The sequence below is a fragment of the Dermochelys coriacea genome, chromosome 4 (assembly GCF_009764565.3).
Source record: "Dermochelys coriacea isolate rDerCor1 chromosome 4, rDerCor1.pri.v4, whole genome shotgun sequence".
NCBI classification, from domain to species: domain Eukaryota; kingdom Metazoa; phylum Chordata; order Testudines; family Dermochelyidae; genus Dermochelys; species Dermochelys coriacea.
Window position 1 is genome coordinate 29947116 of NC_050071.1, and position 23294 is coordinate 29970409.

At 41.4% G+C, this 23294-nt stretch overlaps 2 protein-coding genes across 2 annotated transcripts in view; one reads left to right on the plus strand and one right to left on the minus strand.

Annotated features, from left to right (window-relative positions):
• Positions 1 to 456: 456 nt before the first annotated feature.
• On the minus strand, positions 457 to 3786 carry LOC119854761. The gene is made up of 2 exons (XM_038399812.2): positions 2974 to 3786; positions 457 to 593 (listed from the first exon to the last, which is right to left on the minus strand). Exons 1-2 carry the CDS (start codon positions 3505 to 3507, stop codon positions 513 to 515), a joined length of 615 nt encoding a protein of 204 aa, XP_038255740.1. The 5' UTR covers positions 3508 to 3786; the 3' UTR covers positions 457 to 512.
• The window catches only part of NFKB1 (nuclear factor kappa B subunit 1), a 101839-nt gene continuing 81909 nt past the window's right edge, over positions 3365 to 23294 (plus strand). Inside the window, 1 exon segment of the mRNA XM_043513207.1 lies at positions 3365 to 3492. The gene's annotated coding sequence lies outside the window, so the exon portion shown is untranslated.

Below are 23294 nucleotides of genomic sequence, written 5' to 3' on the forward strand. Positions count from 1 at the left end.
CACATTTCCCAGAATCACTACCTTTGATAGCCGCAGCTCAATGATTGTGGTGGCTGCTTGCATCACAGCAACCCCCACAGTAGATTTGCCTACTCCAAATTGATTACCGACTGACCGGTAGCTGTCTGGCGTTGCAAGCTTCCAGAGGGTTATTGCCACTCGCTTCTCAACTGTGAGGGCTGCTCTCATCTTGGTTTTCTTGCACTTCAGGGCAGGGGAAAGTAAGTCACAAAGTTCCATGAAAGTGTCCTTACGCATGTGAAAGTTTCGGAGCCTCTCAGAATCATCCCAAACCTGCAATACCGTGCGGTCCCACTAGTCTGTGCTTGTTTCCCAGGCCCAGAATCAGCGTTCCACAGCATGAGCCTGCTCCGTTAACACCATGATCTCCAAATTGCCGGGGACCGCGGTTTTAGAAAAATCTGTGTCCATGTCCTCATCACTCTTGTCACTGCACTGCGGTCGCCTCCTCGCCTGGTTTTTCAGGTTCTGGTTCTGCATAAACTGCATGATCACGCGCAAGGTGGTCTTAACTGCTGCGGTGAGCTGAACGGGCTCCATGCTTGCTGTGCTACGGCATCTGCTTGGGCAATCTAGGGAAAAGGGCATGAAATGATTGTCTGCCGTTGCTTTCACGGAGGGAGGGTTGACTGATGACATTTACCCATAACCACCTGGGATAAATTTTTGGCCCCATCAGGCATTGGGAGCTCAGCTCAGAATTTCAATGGGCTGCGGGGACTGTGGGATAGCTACCCACAGTGCACTGCTCAGAATGTCGACACTTGCTACGGTACTATGGATGCACACCGCCGAATTAATGAGCTTAGTGTGGACACATGCACTCGACTTTACACAATCTGTTCCCAATAATCAACTTCTGTAAAATCAGAGTAATTTCATAGTGTAGACAAGGCCTTACTGCCATGCAGAATATCTCTTTGTAAGTGTGAGGCCTTAGGACATGATATTGCTTCTCTTGAAAGATAACTTCAGTGATGGAGGATTGGGTCTTAACAGAGTTAAAATTGTATCTTTTTTTTTTTTTTTTTTAAAGATTAGATTTAGGGATGGTGCAGAGGATTTAATTTGGAACCTAAATGTTGGGTCCTAAACCCGTTAACAATGTCCATTTAAAATCATTCCACAATGTCTGTTTCAACTTTTATAGCCATTTCAGGTTGTCTACTTTCCCAGTACTTGTTCACACAAGTTTTGCTTCTGAGCATGTCTGTGACTAGCTGTGATATGCACCTTTCCTTTCAAATGACTCTCTCTCTGAAATATTTCCCACATTTTAGATCTATATTCATCTCCTTCCCCCAGAGCCTTGGGGACCAATTCTCCTCCCTTGGTAGCTTGGGTGTATTTATTATTATTATTTAACATAGGCTAGCCAACCTGGGGCCCTGTTGTTCTAAGCGCTGCACAAGCATATAGAAAAGGAGGATGGATGCCTCAAGAGCTTTGCTTATGTTCTAGTGGCTGTTTTCAGGACTGTCTTGATTTAAACCATCCGCTTTTAACTGATATGGTATAAAGACTGGTGCTGAAAAACCTATGTTAATAACAGTGGGAATTTTCTGTGTAAATTCACTAGTGTAGACAAGGCTCATGTATTCAAATATCTCCTTCTAGGCTGGAAGATTTTTCTCTGTGTGTGCAGTTGCAGCTTCCGTGGAAGAAAGATCTTGTTCGATGTGGGTTTATTACAAGCTTCTTCCTCTCTAGGGCAGGAGGGTTGTGGGGGAAGGGAGAAGGGCAGTTTCTCTCTAGCACACAAAGCTGGTATTAGGGGGGTATCAAGCAGGGCAATTGTCCAGGGGCCCTGAGAAACTAAGTTATGGGCGGCAGGGCTCAAGGTGGGGGCCCATTCCTTAGTTTCTGCCCTGGGTCCCAGTGAATCTAACACTGACCCTGCTATCATAGAAAGCACATGTAGTGTTGCAGTCCCTTTTCTCTCTGGAAAGGGAGCAGGGCCGGATTAACTCTCCTGTGGACCTGGGGCTATTAGATTTTGTGGGGCCCCTGGGGGTTTGGTGTGAGTTGGGGCACAGGATTGGGGTGCAGCCTCTGACAGTGAGGTGCTTACCTCGGAAGGCACCTGGGCTAAGGCAGGATCCCTGCCTGCTCTGCTCCCTGAGGTGGTCAGCATATCTAGCCCCTAGGCAGAGGGGCCAGGCCGCTCTGCCTGCAGGCACCGCCCTACAGCTCCCATTGGCTGGGGTACCCGTGGAGCCGGCTCTGGGGGCAGCACGCATTGATTCCCTGAATGCCCCTCGCCTATGGCCTGCAGGAGCACATTGGCGAGCCAGCACGTGCAGCTCTAGGCCCGGGGGGGGGGGGGGGGGGGGGAAGAAAGCACCAACAGTCAGGGAGCGGTGTCTTGCCCGTGGCGTGGAGACTTGCCACGGCCCAGACGAAAGGAAGCAGCGGGCCGCATCTGGCCTGAGGGGGCCCCCTTAGCCCAAGGCCCTGGGCTGCAGCCCCTACATTAATCCGGCCCTGGGTGGGAGAGGTGCGCGTGTGTGTGTGTGTGTGTGTGTCTCTCACACTCCCTTTTCTCTCGGAGGTGGGAGAGGATTTCGCTGGGTAGATTTCACCCAGGGACAGCCTGAGCTCTTCACAGGCGAGACTGCCCCTCCCCAGCCTGTATGTCCCCTGTTTCAGAGTAGCAGCCGTGTTAGTCTGTATTCGCAAAAAGAAAAGGAGTACTTGTGGCACCTTAGAGACTAAAATTTATTTGAGCATAAGCTTTCGTGAGCTACAGCTCACTTCATCGGATGCATCCCCTGTACAGCCCACTAGGCCATGACCTGACTGGGGTCTCTGGCTGCTACTATCGCATCAGTAATTAACAAGAGCGCTGGCGGGGGGGGGGTGGTTTTTTTTTTTGTTTTGCCTTAAAAATCTTCCCCAGCTCGAATCCGCGCCGCGGCGGGTCTCCGAGCAGGGCCCTGGGGCAGCCCTAACCTGCGCTGCCCTCTCCCCCCGCGGGCATCCCGGGAGCTGCTCCGCCTTGGGAGCGCCTCTCTCGTTGGCAACCTCCCCGCCCTTCCGCGGCGGCCTCCGCTTCTCTCTCGCTCTCGAAACGTCAGTGGGAATTTCCAGCCAGGAAGGAAGTGAGAGCAGCGGCGGCGGCAGGGCAGGGGAGGGAGAGGGGAAGGTAACTCGCTGCGAAAGGGCAGCTGCTGACGGGTCTGCGAGACGGAGCCGCCCGGGCCGCTCTCTAGAGCAAGGGGGGGGGGGGGAAATCCCCGCTGCGCTGCGGCTGCAGGGGAGGAGGACGAGGCGGCCGCTCCCGCCGGCCGGGCCGCGCCGCTCCGCAGCCCGGTTTACATGGCGCCGCGCTGACGCTTGCAAGCGGCGGCGGGAAGCGAAGTGCAAGGCGGAGCTGCTGCCCCCAGCGGGGCTCACCCCCTGCCGACGCCCCCGAGGGCGGCCAGCCTGGAGAAGGAGCGGGGCCGAGCCGGAGTGCGCTCCCGCGTGAGGGTGAGCACGTAGCATCAGGGTCGGGCCTTCGTCCGCCTGGGCCTGGGCCGGAGCCGCCCGGGCGCTGGCGCCTTTTTAAACATTCACCTTCACCAGCTGCTCCACTTCCTCATTCCTGTTCGGGCCGCCCGCCCTGCGTGTGAAGGGGGATGAGCTTCACGCCAGTCAGCTGCTGCAGGGCGAGTGCTACGCTCCCTTTAACCGGTGCCGCTGCGGAGTAACTCCGGGTTGACGCTGGTACAACTGACAGCAGGTTTTGGCCTGGCGGGATTTGTAACGTAAAAGAAACTGATCCGGAGTGGCGGTGGCGGCAGCAGCGGCGGGGGGGGGGGGGGGGAGGAGGTTGACGAGAAGATGTGAGGATACTTAACATAGGGAAATAGATTCAGTTTGTGTAATGACCCAGCCGCTCCCAGTCTCTATTCAAGACCAAGTTAATGGTATTTAGTTTGCAAATCAATTCAAGTTCAGCAGTTTCTCCTTGGTGTCTATTCTTGAGTTTTTCTGTTGCAAAATTGCCACCTTTAAGTCTGTTACTGAGTGACCAGAGAGGTTGAAGTGTTCTCCCGGTTTTTGAAAGTTATGATTCCTGAGGTCAGATTTGTGTCCGTTTATTCTTTTGCGTAGACACTGTCCGGTTTGGCCAATGTACATGGCAGAGGGGCATTGCTGGCACATGATGGCATATATCACATTGGTAGATGTGCAGGTGAATGAGCCCCTGATGGCGTGGCTGATGTGATTAGGTCCTATGATGGTGTCACTTGAATAGATATGTGGACAGAGTTGGCCATGTTAAGTATCCTTACACCTGCTTGTCAGCTGTCTGAAATGGGCCATCCTGATTATCACTACAAAAGTGTTTTTTCTCCTGGTGATAATAGCTCATCTTAATTAATTAGCCTCTTAGAGTTGGTATGGCAACTTCCACCTTTACATGTTCTCTGTGTGTGTATATCAATCTCCCCTCTGTATTTTCCACCAAATGCATCCGATGAAGTGAGCTGTAGCCCACAAAAGCTTATGCTCAACTAAATTTGTTAGTCTCTAAGGTGCCACAAGTACTGTAGTTTTTTTAAGTTCTCATCCAAAAGACTGATATACAGTAAATGGCGTAGAGCTATTTCTCCAGGGTATATCCAGATTCATTAGTATTGGCTTTAAAAGCAAACAAAGGAGAAAAAAATGGGGAATTATTGTTAAAATAATCTGAGCAGGTCCAAAGCAATGGGTGTCCAGCAGGTGCTGCCTGCTAGGAACACCTATGGCTTGGGACACTCTACAATAACGTAATGTACCGAACCTTAGGTGAGTTTCCAAAATGAGAGCTTAAGTGTGGTGTCAGAGTAGCAGCCGTGTTAGTCTGTATTCGCAAAAAGAAAAGGAGTACTTGTGGCACCTTAGAGACTAACAAATTTATTAGAGCATAAGCTTTCGTGAGCTACAGCTCACTGTAGCTCACGAAAGCTTATGCTCTAATAAATTTGTTAGTCTCTAAGGTGCCACAAGTACTCCTTTTCTAAGTGTGGTGTGTTTCTTATTCTGAAAACCTCATTGTTTGTAAGGGCAGTGTCTTACCTGTATATGAGAACCTGTCAATATGATTGATTTACCCCATCTCCCTCCTCCATCGATTTATGGAGTCATTGGACCAGAAATGAAGTGTTACTGGTCATTTAACTAGTCTTTCAGTAAATGAATGACTTACTGTGAATGACTTTGTCTTGTGGATTTTCCTTAAAGGGTGACTGTCCATTTGATTTTTTTTTCAATTATGCAAATTCAAAAATTCCAGTTTCTGTTAGTGCACACTTTAAATTTCATGCTGTGATATTTCTTCGTAAAGAATACTGTAAATAAAAAATGTATATGTTTTTTTCTACTCTTTTGTTAATGTTTGTAAGCTAGGGAGAAACTCACTGTGCATAAAGTGCTTTCAAGTCCACAAAAGAAACAAACTGAAAAAGGAAGGGGGGAGAATTATTTTTTAACTTTGTAGGGGTTACTTGTAAGTAGAGGAGGCACAGAATTTCAGTCTGAAAATATAGTGATTTTTCAAATGTCCCTTTGATTTTACATGTGAAATTCCTACTTCATCTGAAAGAAAAATCACGGTTTCTATTACATTGCATTGTTTGTGTTCCCTTAAAAACTAGTCACTTACCAATATGACTGGTGTAAACATTAGTTCTGATATTTTCAATAATTCTATTCTAAGTATAGGGAATACTGCAGCTAATTTAAATAATTTCAAAAGTAGTAAATGGGATCTTCAGTACTAAATAATGAAAATGAAATTATCATGGATGGAAAATAATAGCTAATTAATTGTTTGTTACATTTGACCCTAAAAATAAGAGGATTCAACTCTCCATTATTTTTTATTTGAGTGGCATTTGTTGACATGAATGAATGAGCATTTTTAAGTTACTCACTTCACGTGAACAAAAAATAGGAAATAGTTTCTGAAACTTGCATACAAAATGGAGTCTGCATTAAGATGAATTACATTATGTGCCCTGATCCCCCAAATGCTTCTGTATATGAGCATGTATTATTCAGACAAGTGAAATTAATTATGCATGTAAGAGTTTGCAGGATTGTGGTTTTATGGATTAAGCATTGCTATTGGTTTAACAATAAATTTCAGTTTTCAGCTAAAAATGGTAAATTTTAAAAGGCATTAGTCCTTGCAAAAACTTATACACACTTGCTAAAATGAAAAATTTGAGAGGGAAATATAGATAACATAAATTGACAAATTTAAGTCCTTTTTTTCCTGTCTTTCTCTTCCGAAGAAGAAAAATCAAAGCAGTAGTAAAGGGTTTGATGCTCCACTCCAATACACCAGATTTGTAGCAGTGTTACTTCACAAAACTGATGTAATGAGTGAAGAATGTGACCAACTGTTTCATTTTGAATTCTGGAATTTATTTGCAGTTTATTGTGAATTTATTTATTTTTCTAAATATTATGCTAGCCAAAGAAGGGGTTAGTATTTTTTTTTTTCTGGTTTAGAGCCACACTTCTGACATTTGAAGAAAGGAAACTATTGCTGATTTGGGAGGGGGGGGGGTTGCAGTATTTTGTCATCTATATCAATTAATGAGCAATAATTGAGTTGCTAAAATGCAAAAACAATATGCTACTTAAAGACTCAAATGTGGTTCTTCAGAGGGTGTAAATTGTCATAGTTCTATGATTCATTGACATTCAAGCTATGGGGCAAAAGGGGGGCAGTGTCTTGCCCCGACCTTAGTTTGCTCCCCACCCAGACTTTTCATAGGGCTATATGCTCCATTATGTCTTTTTCTTCTTCTCCCCCACTTTCCTGCCCCCCACTGCAACTTTTCAGGCTACAATATAGCAACATATAAGGTTATATATACTGAAACACAACTTCCTCCTGCCCCCCGTCCAAATATTTCTGAAATGGCGCTCCCAGAGCTATGATATGCACACTAGGAAAGGATCTTCCCACAACATTTATACACTTGAATTTTTATGTAGCCTTCTAAGAACTAGCTTTGGTAAAGTGTCTGCAAGAATTGTGAATAATTTCAGACTGTAGTATTGATTTTTAACAAGTGGAAAAGCTTTTCTTTCCCCTTCCTGCCCACACCCCTCCCCCCCATATCCCTTTTAATGGAAAAAATTTACATTAACAAAAAAAGTCATCACAAAATTAAATTAGTTTCACAAATAACTAGTCAATAGGTGCTGGAGAGAGTTAAGATTATGAAACTGAGAATGATTTGGTTTCATTTTGGTGTAGAGTTGTGTAGGTCTAAAAAATACTAATTTCCTCAGTGAAGTAATTTTGTGACTGACAGAGAGCCCCTGGGTTATCTCAATCCTTCGGTGAATTTTGAAGCTGTTTTGCACAGTGAAAAATGCCCTGGAAAAAAGTACTTGTGATTGAAAAGGAAAATGAGGAAGGATGGGGGGGAGGGAATGGAGAGTACTGGTTAATTTAGTACCATCTTTTAAACATTTCCTACTTCTTACAATTATATATATGTAGTTTCACAATGATTTTAGGTATTTTTCTTTAAGCTTGATTTATTATTCTTATTTGGCTGGAACTATGTGATTTCAGTAATGCTTAGCAATAGATATCTATAGGGAAGCATTACTACATCACAAACTCAACACTTTGTAAATATTGGAATTTTCATGAAAAATCGAGTTCCCCTTTCTAATCAGTGGTCAGGTTTCAGAGTAGCAGCCGTGTTAGTCTGTATTCGCAAAAAGAAAAGGAGTACTTGTGGCACCTTAGAGACTAACAAATTTATTAGAGCATAAGCTTTCGTGAGCTACAGCTCACTTCATCGGATGCATTAATGTAAAGTAATGCATCCGATGAAGTGAGCTGTAGCTCACGAAAGCTTATGCTCTAATAAATTTGTTAGTCTCTAAGGTGCCACAAGTACTCCTTTTCTTTTTTCTAATCAGTGTTGCTTTGTCCTTTTTACTTCCCGCATGCTGCTACATACATAATGCTCCATGAGCTAACCCAGAAAATGTCCTTCAATAGTAGGACCCCATGTATGGTGTTTCTTATATACAGTTAAAGTACAGGAGCATCGGAACCAATTTGGAAGCCCTTTCTGTGTATGAGGGTTATGGAGTATGTTGTTATAATTATTAAAATTCATAGGCTAATTTATGGAACCAAATTTTCCCTTTTAGTTACACACATCCTATACCACTGACATAGAGGTTGAAAAGATGTAACTGAGAAACAAATGTTTTTATTCATTTATTGTTAGCTTTTTGTGCCAAGAGAAACAATTGCTCAGAAACCTCTGTGGTCTTTGGACACACCGTTTTATCAGATGATCATGTGTCGTGAGAGACCACTTGAGAAAAGAAATTAATCTGAACAAAACATTCCTGCCTTGTAGATCACTGTTGTTTCCCAGCTATAATTTTAAATGTAAATGTATCTTTAAAGAAGAGAGAATCTTATTTACTCAATTAGCAAGCAAGAACATTTCTAAACAACTTTCTTTCAATTTACTGGTGGATTTATCCTGCAGAGGATTCCTGCTCCAAAGATAAAAATAGTGGAGTTAATTATTTTTAAAAAATGGAAAAAGAGTTCTAGACACCCAGCTGTAGGTCACTGTCAGCCCTACCCCTTAAAGTTCCCATATGATGGCCACTATGTGGAGTGTGTGATAGGCTTAGAAAAAGTTCTGCCTTGCCAAAATCATAATCACAACAGTCACTAATTATGAACTTAGTCCAATGTTGGACTTACTTATTGTCCAATATTGTCTCAATAATTACGTCCTCATTTCCAAAAGGTACTTAAGCACGTGCCTAGTTTTAAGCACATGAGTAGTTCCATTGAAATCCATGGGACCACCCCATCTTTATTTTAAGCGTGTGGTTAAGTACCTTGCTAAATCAGGGTCTGTCTTCCTTGACAATTTCATCTGAGAGGCCAAGGACTAAACAGGCGTGTTTCTGAATTATTCTGTCTCTGTCCCATTTTATAGGTAAAATCTCTAGATTAGTATTGAGCTACACTGTCAGACTGAGCACCAGAGAAATCCAGCACCAAATTCATTAATTTCTTCCTGTTGTAAGGCCCAGAATTAGTTAAGGTAAAACACTATGGGCTAGACTAACAAAGAAATGTACATGTGGTAAGGCTGAGCATTACCATGCCTAATTTTTAGGCACCTAGAAAATTACTGGGTTCGGCACTGAGGTTCCCTGTACAATTAATGGGGAGAGATGGGTGCCTCAGAATGGGATTATGCAGAAGCCAGCACGCTGGGTGGCTCGTTGTCTAATTTACCTAGGGGGAGATGCCACGCCAAGGGGTGTGTGCTAAACTCTGCTTCTCTCTTGGAGATGGGTGCCTAAAACCAGGCTGCAGGGATATATCTCCCTCTCACTGAGATTCCTAGCTGCCAGTCTTGTCCTCAGGTTAGCCTCCTATCCTGTTTTAGCAAGATGCTGGGGACCAGAGGGAGAGACCTCCCTTACAACCTTTAGACGAATGGATTGGATACTCATGCAAGATGAAGAAAACTTCCCTCCCTGCCCCCCATTTCAGATCCCTCGTCCTGATGGGGAGAAAGGTGGCAAATCTCTCTTCAGATCCTCTCTCAAGCGAATGCTCTAACCACTGGGCTAAGGGATATTCTGATGTGAGTCTCCCTTTGTCTCTCCTGTTGAAGCTGTCCCACTTTGGATTAAATAATGAAAGAATCATTGGGCAAGAGAGAGTGTGTGCAAATGTGAGAAGGACGGTAACCTGGTGATTAGAGCACTGACCTGGGAGAGCCAGGATCCAGTCCCCCTGCTGCAGTGACTTTTTTTATTACTCACAATGGAATAGCTTCAACAGGAGAGATTGAGGGACCCCTCACCCCCTCAGAATATCCTGTAGCTCAGTGGTTAGGGCACTTGAGGGTGGCAAAGCCCAGTTCAAATCCCTTCTCCCTTCATGTGGAGGGTGGACTTGAACTGGGGATCTCCCACATCCCAGGTGAGTATCCTAACCAGTGGGCTAAAAGTTATGAGAGTGGTCCTCTTTCTTACCCTCCCCCTTTCCCATTTTGTGTGAGTTCACCTACTGGGGCCCCAATCCAGTAGACAAGGTCTGAACACGTTCACTGGATGGGGCCCTGCAGGCGAGTTAGGTGGAGGAATGCCTGTCTTCATCCAGTTTGTGAATCAATCTGGGCCTGAGGCCTCCATAAGCTGGCATGGAGCTGCGGTGTGCATGCCCAGAGGCTGAAACATAGTTTCCTTGGAAACTTTTACTGCACAAATGTAGGCGGAAAGTGATTTTTCTAAACACTAACAAGGTGTGGGAGGCAGCTGAGTGGGGGTTTTGTGAATCCCAATGGAGCCTGATTCTGGGATTTAGGCACCTACCATGGCAGTTAGGGATACATTCACAAAAGAATTTAGGCACCTATCAGCTTAAATCCAGCGATTGACTCCTATTGGTATTTCAAAGGTTGAAGAACAGGTGAGGCCCTTGGTAGGATGTTGTTCTTTAAAATCAGATTTCTTGCCTCTCACAGACCTATGGACAGTTTGAGGCACGTAAATAAAATAAGCAATAGAGGTACTCCAATGATTTTCTAATTTTATTAATGATGTTTTGAAATATTTTATGTTGTATAATATGAATTATACTGCATACAATTGAGGCCTGAGCGATTGTTGTCATGTGTTTTGTTTTATGTGGATTAAATCCCAGACAGCCTGAGTTCTACCTCCCAAATTTCATTCTCAAAACAGGTTTCAGCCTCCCCAAACTCAGACTTTTAAAACTCACATTGTTGTCCTGAGTTTTACCTATGTTATTTGCTTATTGACATTGCACCACCGACCAGTCAGAAGGTCAGCATTTCCAATTTTCAGTGTCAGCTTGCAAACAATTGAGAATCCCTGGCCACCATCACCACGAAAAAGAACTGACGGAGATCTTGCTACCTCCAGAGCCCCCTCTCTCCACAATGTATGTCAATGTTCTTGTTTAAATGGGGAACCCACCCTGTCTGTATATTACACTCTAGAGCCTGCACTGAAAGTGCAACTGGTGGTGCATGACAATGTGTTGGAGCTTAGAAATGTGTATGGGGGGGTGTTGTTTTGTTTGTTTGTTTGTTTTTAGTTACTTGAGAAATTATTCATTCGCTGTAAATGATCAAGTTCGACTCTGGATACTCATGTGCAATTCTCATTTAGAAGAAGGGGAAGTCTGTATGTTTTCTGGGTTACAATTTGACTGTTTTACATAAAATTTTAATATAATACAATTACAAACAGGGCTGACCTTAGGGAAAATGGCGCCCTGGGCAAACTTGTATTTTGGTGCCCACTGCCTCCCCCTCCGTTGCCCTCAAGTTCAGTTGCCTTTCTGGGCTCCCCACCCAGCCACCCATATATCACCTCTGGCCCCCAGCCCCCTCTGCCTTCCTGGACTCCCCACCCATCGCCCTGTCACCCCTGGCCACTGCAGGCTTCCCCATCCATCGACCCTAGCTCTTGCTATTCCCTGGGCTCCCCGTTGCCCCTGTGCCCCACTGCTTCCCTCCCATTGTCCCAAGCTCCCTTCTGCAATATTGCACCACAGACCTGCCCTTCTTGCCTCTCGACCACGGAGCCCCATGACCACAATGCCCTAGGAAGTCGCACGCCCATAAGTCCGGCTCTGATTACAAACATAAAAATTAAGAATTTTTTAAAAGCCACTCCAAAATTCTTGTTTCTTTATTTCTTCTGATATTTTTAAACCTGAATTTAACAAAAAATAAATCATCCAAAATCCTGGTGGCTCATACAGAGTCCTCACTCAGATTACTTACTTTTTAAAGGTAGTTCACTACAATGGATATACAGCTGTTAAAGCTGAATAGTTTTGTCATCATATTTTATTTGTATTTTGAAAACATATTTTGTAGCAAGTTTGAGAACTGTTTATTTTTTCAGTTTCATTAGTCTGAATTTGTTTAACAAAAACATTCAAACATTTCCAAGAAGTGCCCATTGGAAACATAATCCCCAACTATACATATAAAATGATGGGTTCTGAATTAGCTGTTACCACTCAAGAAAGAGATCTTGGAGCCACTGTGAATAGTTCTCTGAAAACATCCACTCAGTGTGCAGTGGCAGTCAAAAAAGCTAACAATTTTGGGAATCATTAGGAAAGGGATAGATATAAGACAAATAATATCATATTGCCTCTATATAAATCCATCATACACCCACATCTTGAATACAGCATGCAGATTTGGTCTCCCATCTCAAAAAAGATGTATTAGAATTGGAAAAGGTTCAGGAAAGGGCAATAAAAATGATTAGGGGTATGGAACAGCTTCCATATGAGGAAAAATTAATAAGACTGGGATTTTTCAGCTTGGAAAAGAGAAAACTAAGGAGTAATATGCTAGATCGGGGTGGCCAACCTGTGGTTCCAGAGCCACATGCAGCTCTTCAGAAGTTAATATGCAGCTCCTTGTATAGGCACCGACTCCGGGGCTGGACCTACAGATGCCAACTTTGGCTATGAGCCAGGATGGGCAGGGATGGTGTCCCTAGCTTCTGTTTGCCAGAAGCTGGGATGGGTGACAGAGGATGGATCACTTGATGATTACCTGTTCTGTTCATTCCCTCTAAAGCACCCGGCATTGGCTACTGTCAGAAGACAGATACTGGGCTAGATGGACCTTTGGTCTGATCCAGTGTGGCCATTCTTATTCTTATTTTACTCACGATCAACATGCTTGAAGCACAATTTTTGTGTGTAGAGCAAATGTTAACATATCGCCATCTGTCATTAGGTCAGTACTTCATTTTTTATTCCTTCCCTAAATGCTAGTCATAATCTAGAAGTCCCCTTAGTAAGGGAAGTCATTAGGTTTCCAGGGATGCTTAGTGAAGTAAGATTAATGAGGGAACACTGCCCATTCTGCAGGAACAAAGCAAAACACAGGTGTAAGTTACAAGAACTACATATTCCTCACTGATTTTCATATTACATTTAGTGCCAGTTATTATTTACAAATTTTATCTTAAACAGTTGGCATTAGTAGCACAATATCGAGGCAATTAACCTTATTAGGCTCAATGGTGGAGCATATTCTGCAACTTTTATGCAGTTTATTCCCAACCTGTCTTAAACCTTAAAGGCAGCAAAAAGTTTGGTTATATTGTACATGGATTAATTATATAGATAAGACAGCCATTCCCACAGTATTATTACTGTTTGTCTGATAAATTTCCCCATGCTATCAAATGTTTAGCTCAATAAAGTAATAGTTTCTTGTAGAAAATCTATGGCCATATTTTCAAAAGAGCTCAGTCAGCACCCAGTTGCGCTCATTTAGATTTTTAAAAAAGTGTCTACATTTTCATAAGATTTCAGCTCCCACTTAAGGTATGATATTAAGTGGCCATATTTTTAAAAGTGCTCAGCATCTAGAAACTTCTGTTGAGAGTAGTTGTGGGTGTTGAGCACATTTGAAAATGCCTCGTCTTTGTTAATCATTTTATTGTCACAAGCAATCACAGACTTTCTGTAGGCTATAATGCTATGCAGATTCTGTGGGTAGACATCCTTGATGGCTGGTAATGCATCCTTTGCTGAAAGAATTTTTAAGATGGAGTGTAAAATTATTGTTTAAAAAGAACTAAAATATTATCTAAGATCCCAAATCAAGAGGAAAAATCATTTCCATCTGAAATTGTATCAGTTTTAAGATACACAAGGCCAAAACCTCCTGAGTCCCATCAAACAGAAAACCATGACTAGCCATAGCAAATAACAAAGATTGTGTTAGTAGAAAAACCAGCATACGATGTCATCATTCTGGGTTGACGTAAAAAAAAATTAGACGATCTACAGATTTGTTAGTGGCTGGAGAAATGTAGCAATTTAAATTCTGCAGCCCCTTAACAGCACTGGAGAAGGCTGCCTCTCTGTGATACAATAATATGCAACTATTTTTTAATGTATTTTTTCAATAGCATGTCTAAAACTGTACATTCAGTATAACACTCTTTTTAAAAAATCTCAAACAAAATCAGTACTGAAGTCACAGAGGGGGAAAAAGACATTAGTAATATGTAAAAAAGGCAAGGATTTGCTAAGAGGTTAAAAGGATGATGTCAAGTTGAGATTTAAGCAGTGTCTGTAATGTAGTTTCACATGTTTCAGCTGCCTCAGAGACCCCCGTCAATTTTTGTGATTTTTACAAACATCTTTCATGTTTTTTAAAATGTTCTTTCCCCTCTTGCTGTATAAAAGATCCAGTCATACGATGAGTGTAACAATGAAGTTGACTGTATATAAGATGATGTTAAGAGCAAACAAACATAAAAATGGAGGAAAATAATTTTGCATCTAATCTCTTTCAGTTATAATAATTTAGGAGGGTCTCACTTGTAACAGTAGCAGTTAGGTGTCCATATAAAATGTGTAATTATGCATGCCATACTGGCGAGTGTGCGTGCAACTTTTAAATTCCCAGTATTTCCAAAGCCATTCCTCAGAACAATAGTTTAACTTAATGATCATATCTTATTCTGCCATTACCTAGGTATTAGATAATACTGCCAGGTATTAGGACTAATACAAACCAAATAGGTAGTGGGATACCTATGGGAACAAAATGACTGCCACAGTGAAACCTTCTCTGCAACAGACTTTTTTTTTTTTCCTGAATAATTTCCCTTTGGTGCAGCTCCATCCATGGTAGCAATGATGGAAGTGCAAGACACAGATAGCTGCCAGCGATTATACCTCTTTGTTGTATATACCTGCTTTAAGCAGGTTTAGACAACATGGTCTTTAAAATGCCAGCGACTGCCTGGAGCTCTGCCTGCGCTAGTGTTTCCACTGGTGGTCCCACTGATGGAGCTGCACCAGTGTTAGCAAAGGGAATTTTTTCAGCAAAAAGCCTTGTGTAGATACAGTCTAAAAGTTTTACAGTGAGCTAAAGGCCAGACATGGTTAAAACTACAAAAAGCAGGTTCCTCTGTGTAGCTGTTGTACATTATGTTGATGACCTATCTTGCCCTATGTGTATCCTCTCCAGGAACTTAGAAGGCCTGAGGCTTTGTGCATATAATAATATGATGTGCTTCTTATCAGTAGATCTTAAAGCACTTTACAAATCATTATCCCTGTTTCACAGATGGGCAAACTGGCTCAGAGCAGTGAAGTGACTTGCTTAAGGTCCCCCAATCTGCCAGAGGCACAGCTGGGAATAGAACCCAGGCTTCCTACACTCTCAGCTAGTACAGTGAAATAAAACAGTTTACTTTATACAGACATGGATTATGTATCAGTAGAGAAAAATTAGGGCTAAGGATGATACTGAGGTTACAGAGAATAGGGGCGAATAGGAGGTCCTAGTTGAGGAGGAAGAGATACAGGATGAAGTATTGGTTTCAGAGTAGCAGCCGTGTTAGTCTGTATTCGCAAAAAGAAAAGGAGTACTTGTGGCACCTTAGAGACTAACAAAACTAGTAGAGCCTCTCCTACGATCGTGCTTGGGGTGTGCTATAGACCTCCGGGATCTAATTTGGATATGGATAGAGCCCTTTTTAATGTTTTTAATCAAGTAATACTAATGGAAACTGCGTGATCATGGGAGACTTTAACATCCCAGATATAGACTGGAGGACCAGTGATAGTAATAATAATAGGGCTCAGATTTTCCTAGATGCGATAGCTGATGGATTCCTTCATCAAGTAGTTGCTGAACCGACTAGAGGGGTTGCCATTTTAGATTTAATTTTGGTGAGTAGCGAGGACCTCATAGAAGAAATGGTTGTAGGGGATAATCTTGGCTCAAGTGATCATTCAGTTCAAACTGAACGGAAGGATTAACAAAAAGAAATCTGCAACTAGAGTTTTTGATTTCAAAAGGGCTGACTTTCAAAAGTTAAGGAAATTAGTTAGGGAAGTGGATTGGACTGAAGAATTTATGGATCTAAAAGTAGAGGAGGCCTGGGATTACTTTAAATCAAAGCTGCAGAAGCTATCGGAAGCCTGTATCTCAAGAAAGGGGAAAAAATTCATAGGCAGGAGTTGTAGACCAAGCTGGATGAGCAAGCATCTAAGAGAGGTGATTAAGAAGAAGCAGAAAGCATATAGGGAGTGGAAGATGGGAGGGATCAGCAGGGAAAGCTACCTTATTGAGGTCATAACATGTAGGGATAAAGTGAGACAGGCTAAAAGTAGAGTTGGACCTTGCAAAGGGAATTAAAACCAATAGTAAAAGGTTCTATAGCCATATAAATAAGAAGAAAACTAAGAAAGAAGAAGTGGGGCCGCTAATCACTGAGGATGGAGTGGAGATTAAAGATAATCTAGGCATGGCCCAATATCTAATCAAATACTTTGCCTCAGTCTTTAATAAGGCTAAAGAGGATCTTAGGGATAATGGTAGCATGACAAATGGGAATGAGGATATGGAGGTAGATATTACCATATCAGAGATAGAAGCGAAGCTGAAACAGCTTAATGGGACTAAATCGGGGGGGCCCAGATAATCTTCATCCAAGAATATTAAAGGAATTGGCACCTGAAATTGCAAGCCCATTAGCAAGAATTTTTAATGAATCTGTAAACTCAGGAGTTGTACTGAATGATTGGAGAATTGCTAATATAGGTCCTATTTTTAAGAAAGGGAAAAAATGTGATCCGGGTAACTACAGGCCAGTTAGTTTGACATCTGTAGTATGCAAGGTCTTGGAAAAAATTTTGAAGGAGAAATTAGTTAAGGACATTGAAGTCAATGGTAAATGGGACAAAATACAACATGGTTTTACAAAAGGTAGATCGTGCCAAACCAACCTGATCTCCTTCTTTGAAAAAGTAACAGATTTTTTTAGATAAAGGAAATGCAGTGGATCTAATTTACCTAGATTTCAGTAAGGCGTTTGATACCATGCCACATGGGGAATTATTGGTTAAATTGGAAAAGATGGGGATCAATATGAACATCAAAAGGTGGATAAGGAATTGGTTAAAGGGGAGACTCCAACGGGTCCTACTGAAAGGCGAACTGTCAGGCTGGAGGGAGGTTAACAATGGAGTTCCTCGGGGATCAGTTTTGGGACCAATCTTATTTAATCTTTTTATTACTGGCCTTGGCACAAAAAGTAGGAGTGTGCTCATAAAGTTTGCAGATGATACAAAGCTGGGAGGTATTGCCAATTCAGAGAAGGATCAGGATATTATACAGGAGGGTCTGGATGACCTTGTAACCTGAAGTAATAGTAATAGGATGAAATTTAATAGTGAGAAGTGTAAGGTTATGCATTTAGGGATTAATAACAAGAATTTTAGTTATAAGGTGGGGACGCATCAATTAGAAGTAACGGAAGAGGAGAAGGACCTTGGAGTATTGGTTGATCATAGAATGACAATGAGCTGCCAATGTGATATGGCTGTGAAAAAAGCTAATGCGGTTTTGGGATGCATCAGGAGAGGTATTTCCAGTAGGGATAAGGAAGTTTTAGTACCATTATACAAGGCACTGGTGAGACCTCACCTAGAATACTGTGTGCAGTTCTGGTCTCCCGTATTTAAAAAGGATGAATTCAAACTGGAGCAAGTACAGAGAAGGGCTACTAGGATGATCCAAGGAATGGAAAACTTGTCTTATGAGAGGAGACTTAAGGAGCTTGGCTTGTTTAGCCTAACTAAAAGAAGGTTGAGGGGAGATATGATTGCTCTCTATAAATATATCAGAGGGATAAATACCGGAGAGGGAGAGGAATTATTTAAGCTCAGCACCAATGTGGACACAAGAACAAATGGGTATAAACTGGCCACCAGGAAGTTTAGACTTGAAATTAGACGAAGATTTCTAACCATCAGAGGAGTGAAGCTTTGGAATAGCCTTCCAAGGGAAGCAGTGGGGACAAAAGATCTATCTGGCTTTAAGATTCTACTCAATAAGTTTATGGAGGAGATGGTATGATGGGATAATGTGATTTTGGTAATTAATTGATCTTTAAATATTCAGGGTAAATAGACCTAATCCCCTGAGATGGGATATTAGATGGATGGGATCTGAGTTACCCAGGAAAGAATTTTCTGTAGTATCTGGCTGGTGAATCTTAAAGCAAACAGAAAGCCTGCCATATTTTATAGCTGTGATGTAGTACAACATGATATATATTTCTGGTATCACTCCTGTGAAATATGGCTTCAGTTCACCTCCCCGTTCCCTGTTTTTCCTTACTTTGAGTAAGCAAAAGAAACCTGCTAACAGGATTAGTAATGATAGTTTATCTACAGCAGCTGTTGGTTTACACATTTTCATTTGGAAAACCTTTTTTATATGTAAATACTAGGGAAGGACAAACACATTTGAATAGAAAATAGAATTGACACATGTGTGTAAGCATCCCTGGCTAGAAAACTTGCAGCAGGAGCTGTTCTTTCAGGATTTCCAGCCAGTTGAGGGTGGGAGTTGTTTGTCATTGGGCTGTATTTACTTTCTAGATCCCCCTTCCGTTAATTTTTAAATTACTTGTCTTCTTGGCATCATGTTAGCTTGTAGTTGACTGTTTTAATGTAGTTTAGGTGGCACAGAAAATTTGAGAAGAGAGATCAGTAGCTGCTTAAAATGTTTTCACCAACTATCACTCTTCACGTGACTAGGCTTTAGATGTAAAAGCCCTAGAAGGTGTTACAGGGTTGTTATTGGCACTGTTTTTCCTTGATCTTTCAAAACTGAGTTCTCAAGAACACTTAGACCATTTGTACTCAAACTGCATAGACTAAAAGCAGAGATCTTTCGACCGTATCCCTTCTTGCAGGGTGGGATAAAAGAAGCATATGTTGTCTGGGTTTTTTTTCTGTGGCTTCAGGCCTCATTGAAGTATGAGTCTTACTCATAATTTACGCTTCAAAACATGAATAGGTAGATCTCTGGGAATAAATCTAAAATTATTTTTTGTTTTAACTTCTATAAATAACTTTTGAATCATACTTCTTTTTTTATGTCTTTACTTCCTGTTTGGATTTCCCAATTCATTAGTATATATTTGCTATATATATGTTTCCAGCAAGACCCGTGTCATGCGACCAAAGCTAATAAGTAAACATGAAGTTAAAAAAAAACAAGGGAATTTTGAAAAGCTCCAGTAGCTGCTTGAGAAGACCTTTGTAAATGTTTGCTAAATGACTGGTATACCAGCATCTGCATCATCATGTCTTATTCCTCCCAGCCTAAGAAGTCAATATCAGGTTCTGCTTGTTCTCAAAAGGGTGAATATTTTTAAAAAATCCAATCCCCGTCAGTTTCTATTGTGTATGCCAGTTTGGCTACTAATGTAGAGGATAGAAGTGTCTTTGCTCACCTTTTAAAATCCAAACCTAATAATGAGACAGCAACAGTAGCTGGGAGGAATTGTCCACCAAGAAAGCAAAAGGCATAATGAAAATAGTAAAAGCGCTTCCTGGCATTGTCTGGAAAGGCATGTCTTGGGTTGTTTTTTTTTTTTAAAGGCTACATCATGTCACATATAGTCATCAAATACAGATTGATATCTAAACTATACTGAGTGAGCTACAGCAGCATTCCTCAGGTTTCGGTTATTCTTATTGGCTCGTACTCAAGCATTAGTTCCAAGCCTTAACACCAAGTAATAGTTGACATTATATTCCATACTCTTCCCTCAGTTAGAGCTATGCAATTTTGTTAGCTTCAGTGTACATTGTAGAAACAGATATTTATTTTATTATTTAATACCAACAAAGCCGTAAATGACTTTTCCCTGTGAACTTCCCTGAAAGTGTCTAACCCTTTCCTCTTCCCCAGTCACCTTTTCCTACATCTAAAAATAACACTAAAGGACAACATTTTCCCCTCTGCTTCTATGAAATCCTACAGTGGCCAACCTGCTGTGGGGACAAGGACATAAAGCAGAGACACAGAAATTCAGCATGGATCTCAGCAGATCAAGGGCCTCCGGCCCGTGCTCCAAGGGAGTAAATGCTGTTCCTCCATCCTCCCAGGGAGCAGTCAGAGGAAAATTCTATGAGTTCAGAACTCAAATCCCTTATGTGGGAATAACCGAGAAATGATTTTCCCCAAATTGAAAGAGTTTAAATTGGGCCATTTTTCTCTTTCACTAGACACCTATCTTTCACATCAAATCCATTCATTCATCTGCTCTCTACACTGGCTTCCCACAGAATATTGAGTGAAGTTCAAGGTCTCAGTCCTTATCTTAAAGGCACTCAGTGGCCTGAGCTCAGGATACCCAAAAGATCATCTGAGGTTCCAGGATGAGGACTGTGGTTGACAACCCTCCCCCCTCAGGCATATTGGAATTTTCTACCACAAAAGTTAAGGCTTGTCTGTGCAGGAGACAGAACTTAGGGGCCAGTCCCAAGCTGTGAAACTGTCCCACAGGAACTGAGGACCATTACAAATTTCACTATCTTCCACAATGAGTGTAAGGCATGGTTATCTGACCAGGCGTCTCTAATATAAAAACATAGCAGCATATACATTTACAGACAAATTCCCTAAACAAAAACACTATACTGCACATATAATTTTCTTTCTAGGAAGAAGTTGAGAGAGTGAATGAATCACACATGACAGATGTTAGTCACATCACTTAATATACATGTGGAAGGTGCTCAGATACTAGTGAGGAGGGCAATGTAAAAATTCATTGTGGAGGAGTTATCCTCAAAGTCTCCTATTTTGGTGATGTTATTGGCTTTGCTCTAATTTCCTGAATATGTAGAAAACCTAAGAGATGGGTTAGAATTTATTTAGAGAACAAAAATCTTGTATACTGGGGAAATGTTCTAAGGGCATTTTCAACATTACTTTGCTTTGAAGATGGATGAAATGCTTTTAGTTTGAAACTGAGAGTCTATTAGTCATTTGGAGGGGATTGTTTTGGACTTCTTGGGGGTGAATTTTTAGCTAGTCCCTGAAAAAGCACCCAATCTATTTACATACATAAAGCAGAATATTTGCATGCCCAAGTCAGTATGTGTATGTACCACACTGCCTGTGTGTGTGTGTGTGAGAGAGAGAGATCATGTTGCCTTTTACTGCTACTGAGTGCAAAAGAGCTTGAGCAAGAGGCACCTGTGTAGTTGGTGCCAAAGAACTTCTATTTGATGCCTCCTTATGACCATGGCATCTGTGTATATTTAGCCAGTGTATTCCATGTGCAGTTTGTTCTTGATAAGCAAAATCTGTATTTTTTTTTTAAATTACTTGTCTTCTTGGCATCATGTCAGGATCCAAATAGCTACTCATTAGTTCTAATGATAAAGCTATCCATTGCATCATTTCAGGACATCTTTTAATTTTTAATAGCAAAGTACAATAAATGGTAGCTATTTGGAAAATATACTATATTGCCCCTGCTTTTATTTATGAGTCATGTCTGATAAAAGTTCTAAATATGGATTCCACATGAAATATATATTACCATGAATCAGAAAAAGGAATATGAAATAACCACATTTCCTGCATAAAGTTCTCTTGTGAGAATAGGTCAGCGAGATAATTTCTTTTACTGGACCAACTTCTGTTGGTGACAGAGACAAGCTGCTTTGTGTTGAACCAGCTGGAACTTGTGTGTGGCCTTTGTCAGCCCCAGGTAGCGAATGATGCTGGAATCAAATCTGCAGGTGATAAACTCATGGAGCTTGTGCATCATAGCTCGATCATCCTCCTGCAGCAATGAGCTCAATTGCCTAGTTAACCAGACTTGGAAGGAGGCATTACTTGTCTTTGCACTGTTTCTATGTACATGTTTAGGAGTAGTGATGAGTCCAACAGGACCCAGAGACTACACACTACCTTGACAATTGGCAAGCAAACACCATCGATAGAGAGAGAGGTTCACATTCTAGCCATCCCCTCAAAGTGTTTCCTTCTTCCTATCAACATCATTTCTATTTTCCTTGGCCTGGAAGGACATTTTGATCATCACTTTGCTTAGAAGACTCATGGAATCATAATTTGATTGAGTTAAGTATTCTTCGGCCAAATGCGGAAAAATGGTTTTAGACTCTCAGAAACAATTTTCATTTCACTTCTGTGAGTGGAATCTGGCATTTGTATGTACGGTTACCCACTTTGGGACATAAGTAATTGTGCAGATGCATTTCTAGTGGCTTCCTGAAAATTTGGCCTTTTGTGCTCTTTCAGTTTCCACTTTCCACTACTTTGTATCTAAATAGGAAGTCATTACATGCCAAACGAAATATTTATTTTTAGTAAGTATTTAGTCAGTAGCATTATATTCCTCTATAATCCAGAACTGTAAAAAACAAAACAAAGCCTACTTAGAATGCCTCATTGTTTGAAGTAGCTGTACTAATTTTGAACACATTTGTTGGAATGATTAATGGTATAAATAAATAAAGTCTGTTACACAAAAGGATGTTGCATACAGAGAGGCTGGCTACAGATGCTCTATCTGCCAGGCTTGCTTCATAAAGGGTTATAATGTCAATAGCAAATTATAAAACATAATAGAAAAGACAAGGCTTATCTTTCTGAGTTTTGTACGGTTATATAGTTGACTAATGGTGCTTTGATTACTAACATCTTGCTGTAATAACTGATCAAATACAATTTATTATTGTATCCACTGTTCATCTTTGGCTGAATACTATTTCCAGTTATTTGATGTATGACCAATACTGCAACTAGACATTAGGTACACTCCCACTTTAACAAAATCTCTCCAATGTTTAAGGTAGGGGAAAAGCAAATTTGTACTTGCTGTGCTAAGATGTAGTTTTACCTTCATGAACTCCTGTTTTCCCAAAGAAGGCTTCTGTTTTTCCCATTTTGATTTTCTTTCCCTTTTACAATGGTGCTGGAAGGCTGAGCCACATCTCCTTTGGACCCTGTCAACACACCAGGTTTACTTTCTGCCCAAAGAAAGTACGTGAATGTTCCAGTTGTTCTTTTCAGTGCCTGCCTCTCTAGTGATGTAAAGGTCACTCGGTGACACAGTTTTCCTTACAGATTCTTAATCATTTCCCAAATTTTTGCATGACAATAGATTTTCATAATTGGTTTTTAGCTCACTGGAAAATATTGTTAATAATCTTTGTGATGAAAGGTGAGAGCCATTGACTCCTGCCTATCTTTGTAAAGTTATTGACCTTTACAACATGTGTTTGCATGTTACAGTCAAATGACTCTCTCTTTTAGAGTTAATACATTTCATTAGCTACATTATACTGTCTACTCGCACATTTCCCTGAGAAGTTTTTTTTTAATATTTTAACATTATAAAGGAAATTTAAC